The 26,713-nt window shown below is 38.1% G+C and overlaps 1 protein-coding gene across 3 annotated transcripts in view; it reads left to right on the top strand.

Moving 5' to 3' along the window:
• ARHGAP42 (Rho GTPase activating protein 42) overlaps nt 1-26,713 on the top strand; it is a 289,662-nt gene that overhangs the window by 81,361 nt on the left and 181,588 nt on the right. For all 3 annotated transcript variants that reach the window (XM_024115293.3, XM_024115292.3, XM_055091433.1), the window contains exon 3: nt 14,295-14,356. In XM_024115293.3, coding sequence (XP_023971061.1) covers nt 14,295-14,356 — 62 coding nt within the window. The remainder of the gene's footprint in view (nt 1-14,294; nt 14,357-26,713) is intronic.

The following is a 26,713-nucleotide window of genomic DNA, read 5'->3' as shown; positions in this document are numbered from 1 at the left end:
GGGATCTTCCCGGACCGGGGCACGAACCCGTGTCCCCTGCATCGGCAGGCGGACTCTCAACCACTGCGCCACCAGGGAAGCCCTGTTTTGTTTTTTTGAATTATCAGAAAGAGCTACTTCTGACAGAAATGTTGGCCTGGTTTCTTAGAATCGCAAGTTTAGTATCGTAGAGTAGAAAGAGACCTTGGAGAACATGGGAGCTAAATCTGTCATTTTGATTTAGATGCAGGTGAAATGATTTTCTAAAGTCACACAAGTATTAGAACCTTGATCACCTGGCTCCTGGGTCATAACTTTGAGTTTACTTGTTCATTCATTCAATAAAGCACTTGTGATTTGTTAGACACCGTTTGGGTGCTGAAGACACATCATGTGCAAAACAGAAAAAAAATCCCCACCCTAATGGGTTTGCCATTAGTCAGAGGAGTTAGACGATAAAATACATAACTTCATTATATATTATTAGACCATAAGCGCTATAGAGATACAAAAAGAAGGGAGATTACTTAAAATTTTTCTTTAGTATTTTTAATATACAGATATCTAATTTCAAGGTAGTGGTATTACTGTAAACTGCTTATAAAATGAACCTCATTTTACCCTCCATTCCCTGTGTGATCAATCAAATTTTTATGACTATGTAAACATTGACCTATTTCTGGATTTGAAACCATTTGGTGCAAAAGGTATAAAGGTATCTTCTTAGCTGGAGTACAAGGATTGGGAGCCACAGAATATTGTAGAGGGCTTGCCACATAGTCTCAAGTTTAATTTACATGTCCTCAGGAAACACTTGAGGCTTGTGATTGAAGTTGCCCTTTAGGAGGTTTATTCTGGATTCAATATATGTGATGAATTATAGCATGGAAGTCTTTGCCAGTTCAGAGTTGAGTCAAGGATTGCCTTCATCAGCCATTTTTTTTAATGGACCAAGAGAGAACATTTCTAAATATGAATGAAATAATAAAAGTACAGTTTCAATTTTGACATTAAAAGGTTTGGACCAGAAAGGCAATAGTCCTGGAGACTGTATCTGAAATAAGTGAGTTAGGAGGCAGGACGTGGGCACCCAGAGACTAATGAAAACTCACTGGCAAAAGGCAAGGACAGCATATGAGCAATGGAGACAGCCTTGGGGTGGGGGAGGAGGAAAGCAAGAAAATAGTTGAATAACAGGCCTACAAAAGAAAGAAAAACTTGCCTTGGATAGTTATCAAGGAATATGTGGCTGGGAAAAAACAGCTTAATTCCGAGTAATTTCTCGGTCATTGAGAGAATTCAGAATAGTTGCTGAGTCATGATTCCGAGGGCTGTAGAGAGAAGAGCTTTCAGGTCCTGCTTGATTCTTAGGACTCAGACATAGTGTTCTGTTTCTTCCATTACCAAGAGGGCCACGAGTAACTACTTCTGCCATTGAAAGTACAGATGTGCTTCAGGCAAGGAGCATTCTTACAAATCTTATTTTAAACAATTACACACACACACACTCACGCATATCTACTGTTTTCTATTTAAATATATTTTTAACTCTTAATTCCTCACACAAAGCATGCATTCCTCCCCCCTACCCCCGCCACAAAGTCAGCAGTTGCCAAGCTGCCTAGCAACAGAATCAAGTATGGGAGCCTTAAAATTTTGATTCTTGGGCTTCATCCCCAGACCTGAACTAAGGTAGAATCCTCTGGGTTGAGACGTTAGGAGCCTTTCATTTTATGGAGATTTGTGTTGTCTGATGCAGCCTGGGAAAAATTGCTACTCTAAACAATATACTTGTGCTTTCTACCGAGGGAGGGAGGCACAACTGGGGAAGGTACTAAAACTGGGAAAAGGTCTGTTCCAGAGGAGTGCTTTGTGGGTCACCAGATCCCTGATGCTTAGCATTTTGCCAGTGGAGCCACTGAGGCTATAGAAGCCATGTGTTTGTGGGGAAACCTGGTCATTTGTTGCCCCATTTTTTTCTTCACAGCCTGAAAAAAGGTTTTGGTTTATGCAGAACAAATTGGTCTGTCTATCTATCTATCTATCTATCTGTCTGTCTATCTATCTATCTATCTATCTATCTATCTATCTATCTATCTATCTATCTATCTATCTATCTATCTATCTATCTTAGAATGAGAGATAGTGTTTATGGGCCAGTGTAGATGCTGTGCAGATTACTCAGGGATGAAGGAAAAAATCAACTTTTCAAATTAAAATCCCATATAAGATGTCATTTAGTTCATGTTGACTTTGGATTCTCTGGAATTCTCTACTAATAATATCTTCTGAGTGCAAAGAACCTTATGGGTAATTTGGTACATGCAACATGAATAAGATCTTCTTGTACCCTTACAAGGGGGTCCAAAAATAGCTTTATGCTATCATCACTATATTACTCAGGAGAATGTGCTGAGTGCTTTAGGTAGAGTAGTAAGAACAGAAATGGTGTGAGAGCACCAAAGCTGGAGAAGGGACATCAGAAGATGCTTAAAAAGAGGATGTTATTTGAGCTGAGTCCCAATGCCTAGGTAAGATACAGCTTAGGAAATGTATTGGGTTGGCCAAAAAGTGCCTTTGGTTTTTAAGTAAAAATAAAAGACACATTTTTCATTTTCACCAAGAACTTTATTGAACAATGTATTCACACTTTTGTTCCGCTACCTTTTGCCATTTTTCAGGCAACTTCATAATTCCACCTTCCCAAAACTTTTTATCTTTTTGAGCAAAGAACTGTTCCAGGTGCCTTTTACAGTCTTCCAGGGGATTGAAATTTCTTCCACTAAGAGAATTTTGTAAAGACCTAAATAAATGGAAATCCAAAGGTTCAATGTCTGGTGAATACGGTGGATGAATCAGAACTTCCCAGCCAAGCTGTAACAGTTTTTGCCTGGTCATCAAAGAAACATGCAGTCTTGCGTTATCCTGAAGGAAGATTATGCGTTTTCTGTTGACTAATTCTGGATGCTTTTCGTCGAGTGCTGCTTTCAGTTGGTCTAATTGGGAGCAGTACTTGTTGGAATTAATCGTTTGGTTTTCCGGAAGAAGCTCATAATAGAGGACTCCCTTCCAACCCCACCATATACACAACATCACCTTCTTTGGATGCATACTGGCCTTTGGTGTGGTTTGTGGTGTTTCATTTTGCTTGCCCCGCAATCTCTTCTGTTCCACCTTATTGTACAGTATCCACTTTTCATTGCCCATCACAATTTGTCTTAAAAATGGAACGTTTTCATTATGTTTCAGTAGAGAATCACATGCGGAAATACAGTTAAGGAGGTTTTTCTCGATTAACTTATGTGGAAGCAAAACATCAAAGTGATGAACATAACCAAGCTGGTGCAAATGATTTTCAGTGCTTGATTTGGATATTTTGAGTATGTTGGCTATCTCCTGTGTGGTATAATGTTGATTGTTCTCAATTAATGTCTTGATTTGATCGCTATCAACTTCAACTGGTCTACCTGACCATGGAACATCATCCAGTGAGAAATCTCTAGCATGAAACTTCGCAAACCACTTTTGACATGTTCAATCAGTCACAGCACCCTCTCCGTACAGTGCACAAATCTTTTTTGCATTTCAGTTGTGTTTTCACCTTTCTTGAAATAATAAAGCATAGTATGCCGAAAATGTTGCTTTTTTTCTTCCATCTTCAGTATTAAAATGGCTACACAAAAATTCACCAGTTTTGATAAGTCTTTTTAAAAATGCACTCTGATATGACAGCTGTCACGTACAATCTAACAAAATTGTTTCAAATGAAGTTAAAGACAACTAAGTGCTACTAGATCCATCTTACGGAAAAACAATGAAAGAACCTTTTGGCCAACCCAGTAGTTAAAGGAAAGACATGGAAATGGGATACTATAAGAATGTTAGTAGTTTCACAGTACTAAGAGATTAGAAGTAGTAGTATCTCAAGCTAACACAGTTGGAAAGGTACTTTGGGGCCACATCATGGAGGCCCCAAATCATTTGCAATATGGACTTCTGACTTTATTTACTCATTCAGTTTTTGAGTTGGATAATGACACAATCAAAGGTGCCCTTTAGGAATTTTATTCTGACCATTACTACATAGGGTGGGCTGGAGCCACAGGAACTGGGAAACCAATAACTAGGCTGTTGTAATATTACAGCAAAGATGAAGTGATACCCTTAAATGGGTATGGAAAAAGGGTAGAGGAGAGAGATCAACAGCATTTGGCAATTGAATCTGTGGAAGGAAGGACTGAGGATAATCCATCCCTTGAGTTACTAGGAGAATGGTGTTAGGGGCCCATTTATATGTTTATATGTGGCCAGGGTACCTGGGGGTGGAGCAGAATTATGAGTTAAGTTTTGGTACATGTTAAGTTTTGAGATTCAGACAAAATTCCTAGTAGAAATTCCCAGGATATATAATCAGATTTGTTAAATTTAGAATAGTGAGGTGGGGTTGTGGGACTGTGAATATTCCCTAGAATAGAGGGAAAGTGTATAAATTTCAGGTGAGCTAATTTGAGTTCAGAGGTTAGCTCTGCCAGTCATTAGCTCTATGGCCTTGCATATTATTTAACCTCTACATGTCAGTTTCATTATTTGAAAAGTAGGAGAATGGTGATAGAAGATTTGGGTGTTTTACTTGTGAGCGCCTCATAGGGTGTTGTGAGGATTAAAGAGCTGTGCACCATGCTGGTGCGGGTACCAAAGCTCCTTCTTCCCCACTCCCAGGTCTTCCTGTCTTCCTCCTTCATGGGGATGGGAGTCCACTGGAGTAAGTTTGTAGACGAGGAGAAGGAGGAATGGCTTGTGAGGAGAGAAGAGTGCTGGTGGAAATAAGAGCGGGAGAGAAAAAAATGGAGATGGAGATGGAAAAGGGTGAGATTAGAAGCTTCTTGGGGAGTTGTTAGCTTTTGAGAGGAAGAGGGCCCCTCCTCTGAGACAGGCAAGTTGAAAAGAATGGAGACCATGTTGATCAGAAAAGCAGGAGGCCAGGCCATCTGGTGTGAGCGAGGGAAGTTTGGGGCTGGGTTCTTGAGAAAGGAGAAAATTCTTTTTAGATGGCCACTGTGGGAAATAAGATGAGGAGTAAACTAGAGTTGAATAAAAGGATTGCCAAGAAGCAGAAGCAGAGGGGTTAGATCACTTGAACTCTTTGTGTCCTTGTGGGTGTGTGAATTACAGAAGAGAGAAGGTCATTAGAGGTTAAGAGGTTGTGGAAGAGAGAGGCTGCATATTGGACAAGGAAGCGGATGTTGAAGCTTCAGTAGGGTGGTGGCAGGAGGATTGGGTGCAGAGGAGGAGTATGAATGGGGTGCTTCAGCCTTTGTGGAATGTGAAGAAGTGTTGGGAGGTCAGTTCCTAATGGCAGTAAGGATGGGGGTGGGGGTGTACTTGGTGTAAATGCTTGTTTGTTAGCAGCAAATTACTGATTGTTCCCTTTAAGGCAGGATACTTGGCGCCTGATTATCCTCTGAGCACAAATAGTTCTGGCTCTGTTTGCCTTTAAAGATGATAAGCCTCTTCTTTTCTGTAATGGAGCTGGGTAGTAGGCTGGCACTACCTTTTATCCACCCCCCTTCTTTTGCAATAATGGTTTGCTGGGAGAGAATAGACTTTGCAATCAAACATTCAAAACTGAATACTTGCTTCTCCACTTACTAGCTGTGAGATCATGGGGCGAGCTACCCCAGCTGATTGACCTTTTTCTCATCTGCAAAATGAAGGTAACACTTACTTCAGTACCTCATATCATTGGGTGGGCATTAAATGAAACAGTTTATGTAACATCTCTACCTCTTGGCAGAGGCGCTCTGAAGTGGGAGTGGTTTACATCTTGGGAAAATGGTTTCTGAATTGGGAGTTGTTTTGGCTTTGGGAAACAGGTCAAACACCACAAAACAAAACAAAAACTAAAAAAAGGCAACATCAGAATAGCACAGTTCTTCATTTTCTCATTAATATGTGTGCTTGGAAAGAGAATTAAATATATGTGGCTTGCAGATGATGTTATGCACAACAGTACTTACTGCATCAACATAAAATTTCATAGTAAAAAAAATTTTAACTAGAATTCAGATGAAATTCATTTGAAGTAATGAGTAGTGGGATGAAGTCTTGGGAGAAGCCAGCTGGAATCAAATTTTGGAATTGTGTAAAACTGAAAGGCCGCCTTTCTGTATTTGCATGTATTCATTTGTCAAAACTTGGCCTTATGTGAATTGTTATATACTTTATATCTATATCTATATAAAATAACAAGCCCAGTCTATACATCTGTATCTATATCTATATCTACCTATCTGTGTATATATAGAGATAATACTAGAATTCTCAAACTACCCGGTAGTTTGGCAGTTTCAAAGCAGATATTACTGAAAGGTCCTATTCTTGTTCAGAGAGAGTACATGAAGGAAAATCATTAGACATATAGTCTAGAATTATTTCTGTGCATCCACTGTGACTTTTGTCTTGGAATCATAATTCTCCTCACTTTTAGTAGTTATCAATCTGTAACAGTAGTAGTAGTGGTAGCTTTCTTTTATAGGTGTAGCCCCTGGCTTACAGATGGTATCTTTCTTCTTTTGAGTCCAGTTATTACGCCAGTGAGGATAAGATAAACCAGACTGAGTATCTAGTGAGACCAGAAGAATGAAAGATTGACATTTTGGCCACAAGTTCTGAATCTCAGCCCAAATGTACAGTGGCAGTCAATGTTGGGACCCATGTTGATAGATCAGATTAAAGTCTAGCACAGGTTAGTGCTTAGGGATCCAAGGAATGTCAGATCCCAGGTATGGAGGGAGACACTAGGAATAGGAGTTGGGAATTTAAAAGGAGACATATTACTGGTTAGAACCCCTGCAAAGAATCTGGTTAATATGGTTAGAGGATGAACAGGAACAAGAGAAAGCAGAAAGAAATCACTTGCTATTAATATTAAGCCAGTGGATTCCAAAGTGAGGATTCTGCTCCTGTGTCCCGTTCAGTCTACACTGGCATCCAAGTACTGGACAGACAGATTATAGCATAGCTGATGGCAATATGAAACAAGTGATGAAGCAGAAACAAGGCAGTTCCCAACTCTGCAGAGTACCTGGTCAACTGGATAAAAGTTTAATTTTACGACTGTTTTCATTTGCAGGTTGTGCACTTCTTATTGTTCTTTAATGCTTAATTAGAAAACTATGCTATAATATTAACCTTTTATTACCAAAATAATATCTAATATGCTCTTCCAACTTGATACATCTCATATTTACTGAAACCTAATTCACCTGAATACAATGCTACACAATGACGCATTGGTAGGATATAAAAAAATTTAAATGCAAGTTTTCAGGGGCTTGTTTTCAAGATTAATCTTGCTTTTTGATTTGTTTGGCAATGAAAAAAAAAAGACTGACCACCTGGAGGACATTGTGGAGAACCCAGTTTAGTTACCTCAAAGAGAACTAAATTTGCCTGTGTTTTCCTGAGACCTTGGGTTCCACCAGGCTGGGCTGTGAAGCTCTAGAAGAAAGATCAATTCCTCTGAGTACTAGGGTGTATTACAGTGACCTGCCGGCATTCCACAGTGGGCCTGTGACTTTTTTTTTTTTTTCTGTTGGTTTAGGAAGCAATTTATTGGCTTTGCAACTAGGCATCCATGGAGCTTGAAGCCACAAATAGAGTGGAAAAATCTTATCTGATGTTGTGGCTTTTGGAAACTAATAACTAGAGTTTGTGGTTGCAAATACTGCCAATATTGCAGACAAAGTGGACAGCCCGTCAGTAGGGATATTAATTGTTACCAAAGACTTGCAATATCTGGTGGGAGAGTTGGTGTCAATTTTTATAACACTCTGTTTTGTAGACATAGTATTTATTATTCAGGCATGCCACAAGCTGAGCGTGCTGCCTGCTTTGTTTATGGGTTAAATTGTTCCTGAACCCAAACTTTCCACTGGATACTTCAGCCAGTGTGCTACCTTTGATCTTTTTAGTGTTCAGAGAATTAAAACTCCCTCAGTGGAAGTTCCAGGCCTGAACTGCTGATGTGATACCCTGTTAGATCATTGCATGCTTTTGTAGTGTAATGCTGGTGTCCCTTGGCTATGTGGGTTGATTCTATTCTAATAATTCTCCATGTGGCCTAGAAGGATATGATGGATTCACCTGCTCTGGCTCAGATCCTCAGTTCAGTACTGATGTTTTACTGCCTTGCTCCTATTCTTCATGAAAAGTCAGTGCCAGAGAAAAAGCTTGACAGAGCCTACTCACACCCAAATAGAAAAGTCAAGTGACTGTTGGGGCATCATCTGGACTTATAAAATATGATTGCATTGGTTCAATCTGGCTTTTATAGACTTTTACAGGTTTTCGTGTTTTCCTTGAGATTTAATCAAGTTTAAATCCTACTGCTAACCCAGTTCCCCTCTATTCATCAGCATATCTGAACTTCGTAAGTGATTTGCTCACTCTAATAAAAGTGAAAAAATTGTGTTGTGGACATAATTGTATATGTCACTGGATTTGTGATCTGTACTTTTTTTTTTTTGAGTATGTGTTTATGCTGTTTAGGTTTGAGGAAAGACTCCTAGGAGAAATATTTAGCACATCATTGTCTGACTATGATATAAATGTTGGTTAGATGCAGGAGAGACATGCTTTTTCAGTTCTTATAGTTGTGAAATCTGTAAAGCCCAAGCTGTTCAATTGCTGAAACATTTAATAGTATATAATGCTTAGTACTTAAGGTTGTGGAATTATATCAACAATGAACAGGGAATAATTTTCTTTATTCTCACTCATTCTTACTTCCAGACACTAAACAGATTATCCACAGTTAGAAATAGTAGGATGAATTTAAGCCTGCTGAAAAAATTGTTAGGAAATAGATATTTTATACAGTTCAGGAATGTTTCAGAATTTACGATATTGGTAAATATAGAAGCCATTATCATACTTCTTCACCATCTAGGTATAATTCAACTGTTGTCTTTGTGAATGTTTATGCTCTTGGGACCCGTCATAAATGCATCTGAATAATAGATTTCTTTTGTTCCAAAAGTATTTTTCCAATATCACATTGTGGAGGTAAAAAGGAAACCTATAGCAGTGTTCTTGACCTCAATAATTTTTTGGAAAGTTAAAATTTATGTGTAAAGCTACATTTTGATTGCTCTCCAGTAATCTCATGGTCCAGATGGTCAGGAAGGGGAAAGATTATTACTGGCAAATACAGCCAGGAAAGTTTCATGCAGGTGGCAAGAATGTGGATAGCTAACATAATTTTCCAAAGTATCTGGCCTATCCTTTCCATAATATTTTATGAAGTCTAGAATAAGAGTTGGTATGTTTCTACTTATAGAGCAAATAGATGGTGGAAATGTATTGTTAAATTCATCTATTGAAAGCCCACTATGTATTAAGTATTGTTTTTGGAATATTACTCTCACTAAATCAAACTCCTGTCATACCACCTAGGTATCGTCAAGATCTATCATTGCAGGACCAGCTGTTATATTCAGTGTTCGTCTGGACCCCCAAAATCAGATAATGCAGTGGTTTTTATTTATGTGAATATTAGTAAATAAAATATGGAACATCACAAATAATTGATTATAAGAGAAAATATTTGGGTATGAGAAATTTGCATGTAATAAAAAATGTTTTCAGATTTTGCTTAAGCAAAGTCTTAGAAAAAAATGGCTCAAGCAGTCACAAAATCCATAGCCATTTTGTATAAGGCCCTGTGATGAGTGCCAAGAGAGTCATTTTGTATATGTTTTGTGCCCAAGGTCTGGTGGAGAATAGACTCCCTCTAGTTTTCATGGTCTCAAGGCATTTGTGGGTCTCATGCACCAGAGATTCTAATACTGGCTTCTAATCTCTGGAGTACTGCTGGGGAACACTAACTAGGCAGCTTGGATCTGCCTGATTTGTGTCGGTGGTACCTGTTAGACTTTGAGGGTGGGGCAGGCAGGGAAGTGACTGGCTAGCCATCTGCCCTTTCTCCTAAAACCCAATTTATGTGATAATACCTCGAATTATTTTATACTTGTGTTATAGGATTGTTAATTTCTGTTTTCTTTCCTTGTTATGTTGTGCTTAGTAAACTATTAATGTGATACTTTGACATCATTATAAAGAAAAATATTTAGGGAAAAACATTAGATATGGGTTTAAAAAGTTAGTAGGCCACTGTCCCTAATTCATGAAATAAATTATTTTGTGTTCCTGACTGTTTCTTTTCATATAGAACAAATGATGAATCTGAAAGCTTCATTTGGACCAAGAAACATAGTATGCTTTTATAGAACTAGGACTATAATATTTAAAGAGAACAATCTTAGGTTTTTTGAAGTCATTTCTCTGAAAAATCAACCAAAGAAAAAGAGGGAACAAAAGCTACTGTCAAATTGGGGCAGACCCAGAAAACTGCTAGAAGGAGAGTCATTTTCATTGTGAGGAACCAGACATGCAGTTGCTTTTGCAAATGTTAAAATTTCTCCCCAGACTTCCTCATTATAATCTATTGTTGTCATACTGAGTCTATAAATAGTATTTATAAGGGAAACGGACCAGAAAACCATTCAAGTAAAGCAGAAAATGGCTATTAAGTTTTGGACAAAGAGGTACAGCAAAATGAGAACTTTGAGTTTCCTTCCTTGTAACCAAAATCTGATTTAAGGCAACACCACAATTTTGGAGTAGCAGTTACCTTGGGGAAACCTTTGGACTTCTGAAGTCATCATCGTAAAATACTCCCTGGGACCACTAGGGCGCTGCTATGTAGGCCAGTGAACATTTTCTGGGTTGATCAACTGGAAGGTTCTAGTATACCCACGTCAGTCTAAAATCAAGTTATAATCTCATTTATTTAAAAAATACCTGCTGACAGGCTTCTCTGTGCTAGATATTTATTTACCCTTTGAGAAAATTAATAATATGTGGTCTGTGCCCTCCTAGGGTGTAGGCTAATAGGAAAATAAAGTGTTTTTCATTATTTGTTTAAAAAGTTATAGATTATTTTTTAGGCTTTACAAAAACTAGCAATCTCCTTTTCTACCAGTCCCTGCCACTCAATTCCTCAGAAAGACTGTTGCAGGAGAATGGGGTATCAGAGAATGGTCATGTCCCAGGTCTTGGGCGAGTCCCTGGGATGCGCCGCCAAGTGAGGGTCCTTGGCTTTGCACAGGAAGGAATTCAAGAGTGAGCCCATAGTAAAGTGAAAGCAAGTTTATTTAGAGAGATAGACATTCCATAGGCAGAATGTGGTCTGTCTAAGAAAGCGAGAGCAGCCCTGAAATACTGGGTGGTTAGTTTTTATGGGCTGGGTAATTTCATAGGCTAAGGAGGGGGAGGATTATTCTAACTATTTTGCAGAGGGGGTAGAGATTTCCAGGAATTGTGCCACCGCCCATTTTCTGGTCTTTTATGGTTATGGCACCTGTGGGTGTGTCATTTAGCATATGCTGAGTATTACAGTGAGTGTGTAATGAGGCTCAAGGTCTACTGGAAGTCCAGTCTTCTGCCATCTTGGGTCTAATGGGTTCTAACCAGTTTTTGTCCTATCCTGTTCTTCCTAATGGCTGTGTCATTCTTTTAAAGGTTGTGCCCTGCTCCCTTCTTTCCTGTCTCAAGACCACTTTGAACTTTTAGCCATTCCTCAGTTTCTTTCAAGACCATGATTACCTTGCTACTTCTTGAGTTTTTCTTGTTGTTGTTGTTGTTTTGTTTTTTAGTTTTAGGTACCATCCTTTCACTTCATAGTGTTGTCACACTATGTCTTGAGTTCATACTATCTAACATGCTCCTTTCCCTTTCTCTCAATAGAGTTAAAACTTCATTTTGGCAAAATGAATTCAATTTTTAATGATTATATTTCAGTGATTTTGCACATATTACAACTCAGTTATTTCAATTATTTTGATTGTGTTATTCGTATAACTTTGTTTTCCCAGAAGTTAATTCACTTGTCCCTTGGTATTTGCAGGGGATTGGTTCCCCTACCCCCTGGCTTTCAGAATCCACAAATGCTCAAGTCCTTAATATAAAATCCCGTAGTATTTGCATATAACCTATGCATATCCTCCCGTATTACTTTCAGTCATCTCTAGATTACTTACAATACCTAATACAATGTAAATGCCACGTAAATATTTGTGGCACGCAGCAAATTCAAGTTTTGCTTTTTGGAACTTCTGGAATTTTTTCCCCCTGAATATTTTTGCTCACTAGCTATAATTGCCTTTGAGTTTTATTTAAAAAAAAAAAAAAAGGGCTTCCCTGGTGGCGCAGTGGTTGAGAGTGTGCCTGCCGATGCAGGGGACACAGGTTCGTGCCCCTGGTCGGAAGATCCCACATGCCGCGTAGCGGCTGGGCCCGTGAGCCATGGCCGCTGAGCCTGCGCGTCCGGAGCCTGTGCTCCGCAACGGGAGAGGCCACAACAGTGAGACGTCCGCGTACCGCCAAAAAAAAAAAAAAAAAAAGGAAGCATATGAGAGTAAGGTTTTTTGTTTTTGTTTTGATATTTATTAAAAAGGTTGGGCGGTGTTAAGTTAAAAATCTGGGGTTAAAGTGCTTCTTATACAGACTTTCAACTAGTGTACTCTTTCTTTTTACATCTCCTCTTATTTTCTCACCTCAGGAGTACCCATTGCCTCTCCTTCTGTAGCCCCAAATGACGTACTTTTTGTCTTCTTTCTCTGCAGGCATGTTAACATTACCTTCCATCATTCAAAGTTTTGTTGACTTTTTCCAGGCTCATCAACAGATCTTCAATGGCAGTAGATAGCTGCCAGAATGATGACTGGATATTTCTTTACCGAAAGTACAAATATATAATATGCTCTTGCACACTCCAGTTAAAATCTTCTATCTATTTGTAAAATGTTTTTCTCTTCAACTTATTGTTGTCAAAACTGGGTTGTAATGTAGCAATGATAGTTATTTCTGCAGAAATTAAAATCACATTTTTAAACACTTTAGAAAAGTTCCACTTACCTTAAGGCCATTACTGTGTTTATGAGATTAATGTGAGTCTCCCAGGTAATCCTTTGATTTCTGTTTTGGTAACTGAATAAATACAGTGTGAAGTAATCATAGGAACAGAATTTCAAACCAGCTTAGTTAGTGTAAGCCTAGTGGTTTTGAAAAGAGAGAAGAAAAATCCGAGACTGTAATTTTAAATTCTTAAATGGAAAATATTCTTTCTCTTTCTTAATGAGTTTTGTTGGTAAGACTCTTGATGTGTTGTTCTCAACTCACCTCCCTTTATTTTAGGCTTTATGCCAGACTTACTAGACTTCTGGTCTCACAGGATGTTTTCAATCTTAGTATGGATGAAGGAAGAGGTGGGAGCCTAAAGAATAAGGACATAGAAGGGAAGGTTCAAGGCTTAAATCAAAATAAAATTTGCATTCACCTTATTTCTTTTGTTAGTTTTGTAATCCAAACATTCCAACTTTAGTTAATAATTCACATTAAGTATAAGTTACAGAAATTGATGTGGATGAATTAATCTTTCACAGTTTACTGTGTGGCACTGTGCATTTTTAAAGAATATGCTATTGTAACTCCCTATTTATTTATTTTTTCGTTTGTCCTCCCTAAGTTCCTGAACACTTCCCAAGCCTCAACAATATAGGTTCAGATAGTTTTCTAAGTCAGTGCTTCTCAACTTTAATGTGCAAAGGGATCAACTGGTGATCCTGTTAAAATTCAGATTCTGGGCTGGGGCCTGAGCATCTATATTTCTAACAAGCTCCCAAAATGCTGATGCTGGTGGTCCTCTGACCATTCTGACTAGCAAAGGTCTAAAGTACCTTGGATATGAGAGTGATACAGTAATACAGAATACAGAATCTGTTTTTAAGTATATATGTGTTGAGCTTCAAGAAAGAAGTCAGTGGGAGACTTTGCATTACTGGCTGCTACTAAGTACATCTTAGTACTGGATTTATTGCTTCTTATAGATTTAATGAATTTATTATTTGTAGGATTCTGTTTAGAAGTGATTCCAGTACTACACTTTTGTTTATTAATGTTTAAATTTTATTTATTAAATATATAAACTATATTCCCCTAGTGCCTTTGAGGAAAAAATATTATACTTGATATGTGCTAAACTTCAATTTGTAGCCCACAAACATCCCTTTTATATAGCTGTTAGTCATTGAAATCCTATTGTATATACTGTTTCCTGCTTATAAAAACATAAAACCACAGAATATATACAAATTCATAAGTATCTTTATTGTAATGTTTATTCTTGTGCAATTGGATATCAGCAATGTAAAGAGGTTAATGCTTTTTTTTTTTTAAACTTATCTTCTAAATAGCTCAGTCACTAAAAGAATTTGCAAGACTACTCATCGCAGTAGAAGAAGAAAGGAGAAGACTGGTAAGTCTCTTCTCCATTTCTTAAGAATAATGCTTTGTTTGGACATGTTAAAAGAAAAAATAGACCTTCTGAATTAGATTTAGCCATACCAGATTTTATAACTTGATACATGTACTGAATGTTACAGAAAAGATTTGTGAGTATGATGATCAAATTGCTAATAAGATATACCATTTCTTTTTGTTTCATTTGGTCAGCAGATATAAATTACATTCATTTTACTTTCCATTTAGTTGTTCTGAGAATTAAAAGTATTAAACAAACTGCCATGAAGAAACCCATTCTAAATGAGCAGTCTTCTAAATAACCTTAGTGTTATAATGAAGACACATTACAAGTATTAAAGACAGTTTTTGGAAGGAGCAACTAACTTTGCCAGGGTGTTAGCAGGGGACTTTCTTGAAAAGGTGACATTTGAATTGGGTCTTGAAGGCTCGGAGGGTTTTGCTGGGCTGGGAAGAATGGGAAAGCATTCTATGTTGACACATTAACTTATGTGACAGTATCAGAGCATGGTTATTAGTAATACATTTATCCACTCACAGATATAATTTTGTACCCATTGTGTTCAAAGTTCTGTGTAGGCCCCTGTCTCTGACCCAGGCTGCCCATTCGCATATGGAAAAAATAGTAGTATATATCCCACAAGATTGTTGTAAAGCATTTGTAGCAGCACCTGGCACATTATAAATAAATGCTGATGGTGGTAAAGATGTTGGTTGTCAGTTACAGTGAGGGTTACAGACATTTAAAACATCATCTTTGATATCAGTGGCTTCACCATCCTGTTGGAGAGTTATATATACACATAAATAAATTGCTCAGGTTGTGGACTGAATGGGCTAGGAACACAGCAGTTTGGTGTCATTTTGCTCAATAGATGAGGAAGAGAAATTTGAGGAGGGTTCCCTTAAGGAGGCCCTGACTCCTGGGGAACATTGCCTCAGCTGAGGGAGAATCACACAACTAAGACATGGCAGTTATATAAGTGAGCTTGAGCTTGAGCGGAGGCCACAGGTGGGAGAAAGTACTGTGTATATTTGTAGAATAAGGCAGAGGGTTCTTAGAAGTTATCAGTAGAAGATTGGTTGGTAGTTTTGGGCGTATGTGGCATTTAAGAATCAGGCTAAGAAGTTTTGGTCTTTGTTATAGGCTGTGGGAAAATTGCTAGAAGTTTTTGATAGAAGAATGAGAGGATCAATATGGGATTTAGGAGAGATTAATTTGGTGGCCATGTGGGAGACATATTAGGTAAGGAAGAAATGTTGTGGAGAGGGGTGACCATGTTTTCTTAGGAAACATCAGCTTACCATAGGTCTGGTCCCAATATCAGAGAGATAGCCATGCAATGTGATCTGTTCTAGATAGAGATGAGCCACTGTGGGAGACTGACCCTCTCTGGGGTGGTCAGAAAAAGCTTTTCTGTGGGGATGACTTGACACTTTTAAGTGCTTTATACATAAGCCTTCATAAACTTCTATACAGTAGAAGTTCAGGTTCCATGGGGAGATGTGGGTGGTATGTGCACTTATGGCCCAGAAGACGAGCTGATGATGGAAGTGGGAAAGAGTGGTTAGAGAGAAGTGAAAATAAAGAGTTGGAAATGGCATGGGAACTAGGAGAATACAGTTGACCCTTGGACAACATGGGATGGAACTGCATGAGTCTAGGTATACGCAGATTATTTTCGGTAGTAAATACTACAGTGCTACACAATTTACTGTTGGCTGAATCCGTGGATATGGAGGGCTGACTATCAGTTACATGTGGATTTTCCACTGTGCCGCTAACTCCCGTGTTAGTTGGGGTTCTCGGTTGAGTGATTCAAATCCTGTGCAAATAGTTCAGGAGAGCAATGAGTCAACTAGCATGGGCTATAATTATAGAAAATGTGTAAGAGTATGGGAAAGTGTGTTGTAGCTTGCAGGAGGAAAAAGAGCCAAGAGAATGTTCTTCTAGCGCTGGGAGAGGCCTGGAGGCACCAAGGGAAAAGCTCTTCTTCTGTGCTGGGACAATAGAGAGGATTGGTTAAAACATAGAACTTTGGACAGTAAATTGGTTGGTTGGACAGATGGATAACAGTGTTAGGAAAGAGTGGTCATCTGCTGTGAGAGGAGATTGTAGAAACAGTTTAGAACAGCCAGGAGCAGGTTCTACAAGAGAAAAGGGACTCCTGGTCAGGGATAAAGAGCCATTGAAGTTAAACATCATGAATATGTCCAGGAAAGATTGATAACCATGTTTTCATGGATTTTTCTAACAATACCCAGAGCCCTGGATTGTGAGTGGTAAGAACAGTTGGGAGGTCAGATTCAGGTAGGTGGTTGGCACAGAAGACGTGGTGTTGGATTACAAGGACGTGGATTTGTATGATATGAAAATGGGTCCTGATTGAGTACAGGACTGAGGCAGGAGGTTACTGATAGCCTTAGGAAGCAGAGAGGGCAAGCATGACTGCTTACCTATAATGAAAGTTAACTAGGAACACAGGAGATTCTAAGAGAGGACAAGGACATTGTGATCAGGAGTGGCAGTTGAAACATAGTGAACTTGGCAATGGAGCTAGTTTAGATAGTGATAAAGTGTGGCTGAGCAGGGAGAAAGACCCTAGAAATTGGGAAAGCTGAGCTCTGAAGTTTGGATGTTTTATGAGCAGGATATTGAGATCATTCAATATGATAACAGGATAAAGACCAAAAACCAAGAAGTGGCTGAGGAATGTAGTAGAGTGTTTCATAAGCAGTGGAGGTGGAGATTGGCCCACCAGCTCATAGTGTTTCAAGGATCTTCATTTCTGCCCTTAGGCATGTTTCTCATGTTGGAGCAAGGGGGGAATTCTCCATTCATGAGTGAAGTCATACTGTGGGTTTTGATTGCCTTACCTGTTGTTTCAGAGAAGGCCTGAGATAAAAAATGCAAAATAATGAAGAAAAATCTTATAGATGAAAGACTAATGGATTGCATTTCCACAAAGATTATAGAAAAGTAATCTTTTAAACACACAAATCTAAATATTGGAGTATTTAATCAACATTTCCAGTCATTTGGTGTTTCTATAACTGAAGATACAGCTGGTAATGGATTTTGTGCAAAGAATTTGTATTTTAAAAAGTAGTGCTTCATTTAGGAAGGAGAATATTTTAAGTGTACTAGGAAAGTGTAAAAGAGTTCTATAACTGCTTATAAAGTCAATTAATCATTCTGTTTTTAGTGATAAATCATGACATTGTATATTAATTGAATTTAACCAAAACCTAAGCATGTCAGAACAGTGACTAAACAAAAATAAAATCTCAGGAAGATGAAAAAGGACACAACAGTTTAAACAAATTCTCTTGCTTCCGATGATTTACCATACTGAGTACATCATCTGGGTAACCTAAAGTCTATTTGCAGAGAAAGAGCCTAAAGAAACATTGATTTTTAGAAATGGAACTTCCTCTTTGCTCTTTACTAACTTTAAGTATTGAGTTTTTGAAAACAACCTCTGCTAAAGCCAACTGAAAATGCATAGTTTTAATGCAACAAAAAAAGTGACCCAGAGTAAGTTTGAAAATATCTATTTCAGACACTTATGAGGGTATAGTTTATCCTGTCATACTTCTCACTCAAAAACCCATCTTCCATGATTTGACATTTTCCAAGATGTCAATTGACACTTGCCATCAAGGGGCTAATAGAGAACAGCCTTTTAACAAGAAAAATATAAGAAATAATTTAATAGCCCTTTGTAATGGCCTTAGTAAAATGCTTATTACTTGCAGTTGGGATATGGTATTGATTAGTGATAGAGGCTTTTTTAAAAAAGTGCATCTTTATTGGAAATGTTAGGGTTTTTCCCCATGGAATGCAGCATGTCCATGCTTTTGATTAGAGATGTCATAAACTGGGTGTCTAGGTGGAAAGATTCTGAGATGGTCCCCAATGTAGACAGGGGCTTCTAAACCATATAAACTTGGTGGTAAGGGCTCTTCAGTTTCTGTTTCTCCACAGGAACTGCTCTATTTTACTTCAGATCATAGCTGACTGGGCTGTGCAAATGCTACCATTTAGCCCATGCTGTTCAAAATTAATTTGAACAAATATTAACATATCAAGAGAACCCTCTGGAGAAGCATGAAGTGGTCAGTTGAGGCCTTCTGGAAGAGATCTTGGTAGCTTCTCCTTTCTTATCTCTATTGAAATACTGAATTTGACCCTTTTGCCTCCAGGCCTTTGGACCTGACATCCCCCTCTCCCTGAAGCCCTGGAACTGTACTTCACCCCTCATTCCTCCCTTCTCAATACTCTGCCTCTAGTTCCCTATTCTCCATCTCCCTGGGCTTTCTTTCTGCTCTCAGTGTGTCTCTACAAGCTTCTTTTGGATTTAGACCTTTGCATTTGTCATTTCTTCTGCCTTGAACATCCTGATCCATATCCTCTCATGATTGGTTCCATTTTGTCCTTCAGACTTCACCTTCTATATCTCCTGGGGGCTTGCACTTTCCATACAGTTTAAATTAGTCCCCTTTGGTATTTCTTTGACAGAAATACCTGCTCTCATGCAGCTTGCATTCTACTGGGGAGAAACAGACATTTAAACAAATTATGTCTGAGGGAGGTAAGTGCTAAAAAGAAAAATAATGCACCTGGTAAAATATGTTGCCATTTATTGGGATGAAGAAGGAGATGAAGGAGAAATAGTTAAAATTTGAATCTATTTAGGTGTTTACTGGATATCCAAGTAGCCTTGTTGAGGGAGCATCTGGGTATATGTATGAGTCTGGAGTTCAGGGGAACAGATGGAACTAGAGATATAAATTTAGACATTGTCAACATGTTGAGAGTATTTAAAGCTGTGGGAATGTATGAGATCACCCAATCTGTGAGTGTGCAGACAGAAAAGGTGGGTCAAGCCCTGAGGTATGGAGTCCAGAGTTTGGTCAGATGAGGTAGAATCAACAAAGGAGATTTGGATCAGTAAGAGAACCAGGGGAGAGCTGTTTGGACAGCTTGCTGGAAGTCCCATTTATTCACTTGGGTATCGTGGAGATGTAGGGCAATAATAAATAGAAACGTACAGGATGTGGACCAGAGGCTGTAGCCTTCTTCAGGATGGAGGCTCCAAATTATCTGTTTACCCTATGCTACTCCTCCACCCCAGCCCCTGGGCCCTCACTTTCTGGGTACTCAAGAGTCCTTGACCTTGACAAAAAGAGTTTTGGTGTGCATGTGTGTTGTTTGTTTTGGGTGTGGGTATGTGTGCGTAGCAATGTAGATTTTTAAAAATCTTTGTCTCTAATTAAGGAAGCCAGAACTTCAGAATATTTTAGCTTGTGTTTATCGTGAAGAATTTATGTAGATGAACTTGTTTCTTATAGTTTTCATTTTGATTAATACTAGAAACCTCTTATTTTTACTGTTATTACCCATAACATTTAACATTCACATTTGACCTGTGTAAAGTTACACATCTCACTTCAGGTTTCCCAGGATTTATATTCTTTCTATTCAGTGCCCATGTTTGTCTTTTTTATCCTTGGGCAATGAAAGTACTTTCCTCAAATAGGCTAGGTGTCTGGGCATTACTTTGGAATAACAACAACAACAAAAAGATGAGGTACTAGGAGGTGAAATGTGTAACCTTAATAATTACTTCCTTTGTAAGAGTTTTGAAACCTCTGCTTTCCTTTGTTATACTTTTTTTTTGTTGTTATACTTTTTTTAAAAGCATAATCAGTCCTATATAAGGGTTAATGAGGGATAAAATCAAAATAGTTTTAGATCTGTATTAAAAAAATGTGTCAAACATAAATTACTTGATTATTGATATAAGATTTCAGTCTCTTATATGAGTTAAGAGATTTAAAAAACATATCTGTGATATCTGTTACGTTAGACACTAGTCATCTGTGGCTATTTAGCACCTGAGATGTGTTATTTATTGTGTGGTTTGCATTATATTTCTGTTGTGAAGCACTGCTATACAAAATAACAACTGACCCTGGGCATTTTCAAGGTACCAGGCACTGCTACAATTGCTTATATTTTTACCTAATTTAATCGCTTTCTTTCTGCTCTCAGTGTGTCTCTACAAGCTTCTTTTGGATTTAGACCTTTGCATTTGTCATTTCTTCTGCCTTGAACATCCTGATCCATATCCTCTCATGATTGGTTCCATTTTGTCCTTCAGACTTCACCTTCTATATCTCCTGGGGGCTTGCACTTTCCATACAGTTTAAATTAGTCCCCTTTGGTATTTCTTTGACAGAAATACCTGCTCTCATGCAGCTTGCATTCTACTGGGGAGAAACAGACATTTAAACAAATTATGTCTGAGGGAGGTAAGTGCTAAAAAGAAAAATAATGCACCTGGTAAAATATGTTGCCATTTATTGGGATGAAGAAGGAGATGAAGGAGAAATAGTTAAAATTTGAATCTATTTAGGTGTTTACTGGATATCCAAGTAGCCTTGTTGAGGGAGCATCTGGGTATATGTATGAGTCTGGAGTTCAGGGGAACAGATGGAACTAGAGATATAAATTTAGACATTGTCAACATGTTGAGAGTATTTAAAGCTGTGGGAATGTATGAGATCACCCAATCTGTGAGTGTGCAGACAGAAAAGGTGGGTCAAGCCCTGAGGTATGGAGTCCAGAGTTTGGTCAGATGAGGTAGAATCAACAAAGGAGATTTGGATCAGTAAGAGAACCAGGGGAGAGCTGTTTGGACAGCTTGCTGGAAGTCCCATTTATTCACTTGGGTATCGTGGAGATGTAGGGCAATAATAAATAGAAACGTACAGGATGTGGACCAGAGGCTGTAGCCTTCTTCAGGATGGAGGCTCCAAATTATCTGTTTACCCTATGCTACTCCTCCACCCCAGCCCCTGGGCCCTCACTTTCTGGGTACTCAAGAGTCCTTGACCTTGACAAAAAGAGTTTTGGTGTGCATGTGTGTTGTTTGTTTTGGGTGTGGGTATGTGTGCGTAGCAATGTAGATTTTTAAAAATCTTTGTCTCTAATTAAGGAAGCCAGAACTTCAGAATATTTTAGCTTGTGTTTATCGTGAAGAATTTATGTAGATGAACTTGTTTCTTATAGTTTTCATTTTGATTAATACTAGAAACCTCTTATTTTTACTGTTATTACCCATAACATTTAACATTCACATTTGACCTGTGTAAAGTTACACATCTCACTTCAGGTTTCCCAGGATTTATATTCTTTCTATTCAGTGCCCATGTTTGTCTTTTTTATCCTTGGGCAATGAAAGTACTTTCCTCAAATAGGCTAGGTGTCTGGGCATTACTTTGGAATAACAACAACAACAAAAAGATGAGGTACTAGGAGGTGAAATGTGTAACCTTAATAATTACTTCCTTTGTAAGAGTTTTGAAACCTCTGCTTTCCTTTGTTATACTTTTTTTTTGTTGTTATACTTTTTTTAAAAGCATAATCAGTCCTATATAAGGGTTAATGAGGGATAAAATCAAAATAGTTTTAGATCTGTATTAAAAAAATGTGTCAAACATAAATTACTTGATTATTGATATAAGATTTCAGTCTCTTATATGAGTTAAGAGATTTAAAAAACATATCTGTGATATCTGTTACGTTAGACACTAGTCATCTGTGGCTATTTAGCACCTGAGATGTGTTATTTATTGTGTGGTTTGCATTATATTTCTGTTGTGAAGCACTGCTATACAAAATAACAACTGACCCTGGGCATTTTCAAGGTACTGCTACAATTGCTTATATTTTTACCTAATTTAATCTGCACAGCAACCCTCTCAGGTGTATGCTTTTAATAGATCCATTTTAAAGAGGAGCAAACTCAAAGGCACATAGTAATAAGTGGTACCCAAGGGTTTAATCCCAGGCTGTTGGGCTCCAGAGCCTCCACATAATTCATACTGCTACAGACTAAGACTTTTAAAACAAAAAAATTGCATAACAATAGCAAACATATTATTAATATAGTATGTGAAATGCTCTATTAAGTGCTGTAGGTGTATTATTTCAGTATCTTAGAAAAATTAGGGAAGATCACAGGCATTACAGGTTTTGAAATTAGATTTTTAAATTTCTTCATATACAAACAGGCATACATTTCAGCAAAAACTTAATTCATTAATCCATTGACAGTTCTCTCACCAAATTTTGGCATGTGAGAGCCTAAAGTCTCTCCCCACTCCTTTGAACCAAGAATTCATGAAATTGGAGAATATTTTAAATGTTGAGAAAATTACATGTCCTTATTTCTCTCAATGAAAGATTTTCCTTTGTTTAATGGAAAATTTGCCATAGATTTTTGCATTGCACATATGCTGTCAGATGATATTGATTAATCTCTGAGTTTCTGGCATTGATACTGTTATATGCTTAAGTCCAATTATCTGTGAAGTAATCCAGTTTCTTTTATTATCTCAGATAAATAATGCACAGTATGCCAACATTCCACATGTATGAGTATGGATTATGTTTCTGGTATGTCTTAGGTTAACATTTATTAGAAGCAAACTTTAGGTATGCTGGCCTACATGCCAACATTTTTTTTTTTAATTAATTTTTTTTTTTTTTTTTGGCCGCGCTGTGAAGCATGTGGGATCTTAGTTCCCTGACCAGGGATCAAAGCCGTGCCCCCTGCAGTGGAAGTGTGGGGTCTTAACCACTGGACTGCCAGGGAAGTCCCCATACCAACATTTTTATACAATGATTTCACCTGAAATTAAAAAAAAAAACAAACAAAAAAAATCTCAGTGTTCTACATGTACAAAGTTCTGATTTTTCACATTTATTGAATTGCAGAGGCTTCCCATGATTTCCCTGATTTTCAGTTATTTGGTGAAATATGAAAAGGTAGGATTCAGAGGTGGCAGGTCACACACAATTCATCATGACTGCAATGATAGTGTCTTTTATTTTTTATTGGTAATAGTCCTAGTATTGATCTGTATTTTTTAGAGTGTGCAAAGTGCTTTTAATATATATTTTTATTTTATCCTCCAACAATCTGACACTGAGCTCAGAATCTAGATGAGTTACTCAAGGTGATACATACCACTAAGTGACAGAGTCAAATTGAGTAGGACTCAGTTTTAGGTCTTTGGACTTCAGCCCATTGTTCTGTTACATCCTGTGTCTTCTCTTTTTTTATTTAAATTTTAAACTCCTTGAGGACAGAGGCCTGATCTGTTTTGTATTTTTTTTTTTCCCTTGTGTATATTAGCTGTTCTGAAAACCATCTTGGTTGTCCAAAATTTAGAATAATGCATACTCCTTTACAGAAAAAGAAAAGGTGGTTTCGAAAGTTATCACAGCTTCCTATTTGCCATTTCTCAGATTGTTTACTTAATTCATTATGGTTAAGTCTAAAAGAGAAATAAACTTTCTTTGAGTAAAATTTGCTAATTTTGTGTGAAGACCTTTAATAGGGTAATTGCTAGGGTTTCAGAAAATACCTCAAAGTGTTCATATTTGTGAATTATGTCTTTTGATTCTATAACTGAAAAAGTCTTAGGACACAATGATGACTAGAAATGTCTGTCAAAATTCTGAAAAGATCTTTGAATAGATCTAGTGTAGTGGTCAGACAGTGAAGCTGTCCTGACAGGCTGCCTTTGAGCCATTTCCCTGCTCATTCACGCTTCTACCCTAGAGTGTAGGAAAGGGGATAAAAGAGAAAACTTGAGACTTGATTGTTATGTTCTGTACCAGCTCTCGCAGAAGAAGGAAAGCAGCTTGTACCTTCTGTAGTTAAATTAAGGTTTGTATGCTATTCTAAGTTATGTTCCCAGTGAATTTGAGGTTCTTGCTTCATTGTGAAGGAATTCGGAGTTGAAGTGATAGGTAAGAAGTGGATTTATTTAGAGAAACACACTCCACAGACAGAGTGTGGGCCATCTCAGAAGGTGAGAGGCCTTGGGAGAAACACACTCCACAGGCAGAGGGTAGGCCATCTCAGAAGGCGAGAGAGCTCCTAAATATGGCGTGGTTAGTTTTCATGGGCCGGGTAATTTCATAGGCTAATAATTGGGAGGATTATGCCAGTTATTTTGGGGAATGGGTGGAGATTTCCAGAAATTGGGCCACCATCCATTTTTGACCTTTCATGGTTAGCCTCAGAACTGTCATGGTGCTGGTGGGTGTGTCATTTAGCATATCCTAATGTATTACATTGAGTGTATAATGAGGCTCAAGGTCCACTGGAAGTTGAATATTCCGCCATCTTGGACCTAGTTGGTTCTAAACAGTTTTTGTCAAGTCCTATGGCTGTGTCATTCTTTTAAAGGTTGTGCCCTGTCCCCTTCCCTCCTGTTTCAGTTCTGCTGTCTTGGCTAGCAGTCAGCAGAGGGAACTGAGATGACACTAATTTTGAAATATATTTGTATTTAGGTATACCAGTTTCATTAACATTTGGGCATAATTTTTTTTCTTTTGGTTGATGCCATTCTCACAGCTGGTATTTCATGGGTGTATATCAAATTGCTAGATTTAAAGATTTGTAAATGGAAATGTGGCAGTAAGCATCCAGTCTTTATATTCTTCTGTTTCCAAAGACCCCTTTATATTTTTAAATTTAATCTTGACTGTATGGAAGGATTTAGGGGAACTTTTCCACCAGATAGTGCTATTTTAAAAGTAGCCAATTTAAAATAGGATACGTGAATAAAGAACTTTCACTTTTTTTTTTCCTGTCAAGACATAAACTGTATTGAAAATTTCCTTTTCAGTTTTGCTACTTTGGCATGAATCTTTGGGTGTTAGGTTTCTGTTGCTTGTGGCTGCAAGAGTCTGCTACTGGACACAGCACCTGTGCTTCCCATCTCTAGTTCTTCCATCTTCCTGCCTTTGCCATTGATCTCAGTTGTATAGGCTTTACTTTGGAGTCTTATAATTGCATATCATATTTTCAAAAATACATTTATTCTGTGGTGTTGGTCATCATATTTCATTGATACCGTTGGGTATGTGTTAGTCTTTACTACATTTATAAACCATGTTTTGATTTGTTTTTATTTTTAAGATTTATTTATTATTTATTGACTTATTTTATTTATTTTTGGCTGCGTTGGGTCTGAGTTACAGCACGCAGGATCTTTGTTGAGGCACACGGGATCTTTCACCGTGGTGTGCGGGCTCTTCATTGTGGTGCGAAGGCTTCTCTCTAGTTGTGACAAGCAGGTTTTCTCTTCTCTACTTGTGGCCCGCAGGCTCCAGGGCATGTGGGCTCTGTAGTTTGTGGCATGCGGGCTCTAGTTGAGGCTCGTGAGCTCAGTAGTTGTGGTGCACGGGCTTAATTGCCCCACTGTATGTGGGATCTTAGTTCCCTGACCAGGGATCGAACCCGCGTCCCCTGTGTTGTAAGGCAGATTCTTTACCACTGGACCACCTGGGAAGTCCCTTGATTTGTTTTTTTGATAGTTAGGAAACACAAAGATACTTTGATACCATAAATAGTAAATATATAAAGTCATTTTGTCACCATACCCCAAAGTTTTAATATCTGGATGGGGCATTTAATTTTAAAGGGCAAAGAAAATAAACCTAAGTAGACATAAGTTAGACTTGAAAAACAGCGGTAAAAGATAAGCATGAGGGGAAATTTTAAATGATGTGACAAAGCTATTTGTGGTTCAGAGATATCAGCTGAAAGACCAACCAGGTATTCAGAAATGAGAAGTTGGGGTGTTCTTCAGTGAGCAAAATGTTTTTCTCTTTATGATTAAACCACAGTCATATTGTTCATGCTCTACAGGAGAAATTGCACATTTAATTACCATCAAGATAAAAGACTGAAAGCTTTTTTTTTTTTTGCGGTACGTGGGCCTCTCACTGTTGTGGCCTCTCCCGTTGCAGAGCACGGGCTCCGGACGCGCAGGCTCAGCGGCCGTGGCTCACGGGCCTAGCCGCTCCGCGGCATGTGGGATCTTCCTGGACCAGGGCACGAACCCGTGTCCCCTGCATCGGCAGGCAGACTCTCAAACACTGCGCCACCAGGGAAGTCCTGAAAGCTTTTTTAATTAAACTTTTCTTTATTTTGAGATAATTATAAATTCACATACATACAGAGGAATCCTGTGTATTTTTAGACAGTTTCTCCCAATGGTATCTTTGTAAAATCATAGTAAAATAGCTTATTATATTTTACTTTAAGTTATAATACTAATTAAAAATAACTGCAAATTCATAAACTTGCCATTTGTCATAGAATCAGGACTCATCATTTGAAGACAGAAGTCGGACTCTTAGTGGATTCTTATCAAGATGCTTTGTGTCACTTCAGGATGGGATCTGTTATTTGTGTGTCACCAGGACACTTGTTTGCAAGGCAAACAGCACATTGACTGGGAAGACATTGGGATGTCTCAT

This window comes from Physeter macrocephalus, chromosome 16, assembly GCF_002837175.3.
Source record: "Physeter macrocephalus isolate SW-GA chromosome 16, ASM283717v5, whole genome shotgun sequence".
Lineage (NCBI taxonomy): Eukaryota > Metazoa > Chordata > Mammalia > Artiodactyla > Physeteridae > Physeter > Physeter macrocephalus.
The sequence above is the reverse complement of the archived record's forward strand: the minus strand, read 5'-3'. Positions and strand labels throughout refer to the sequence as shown.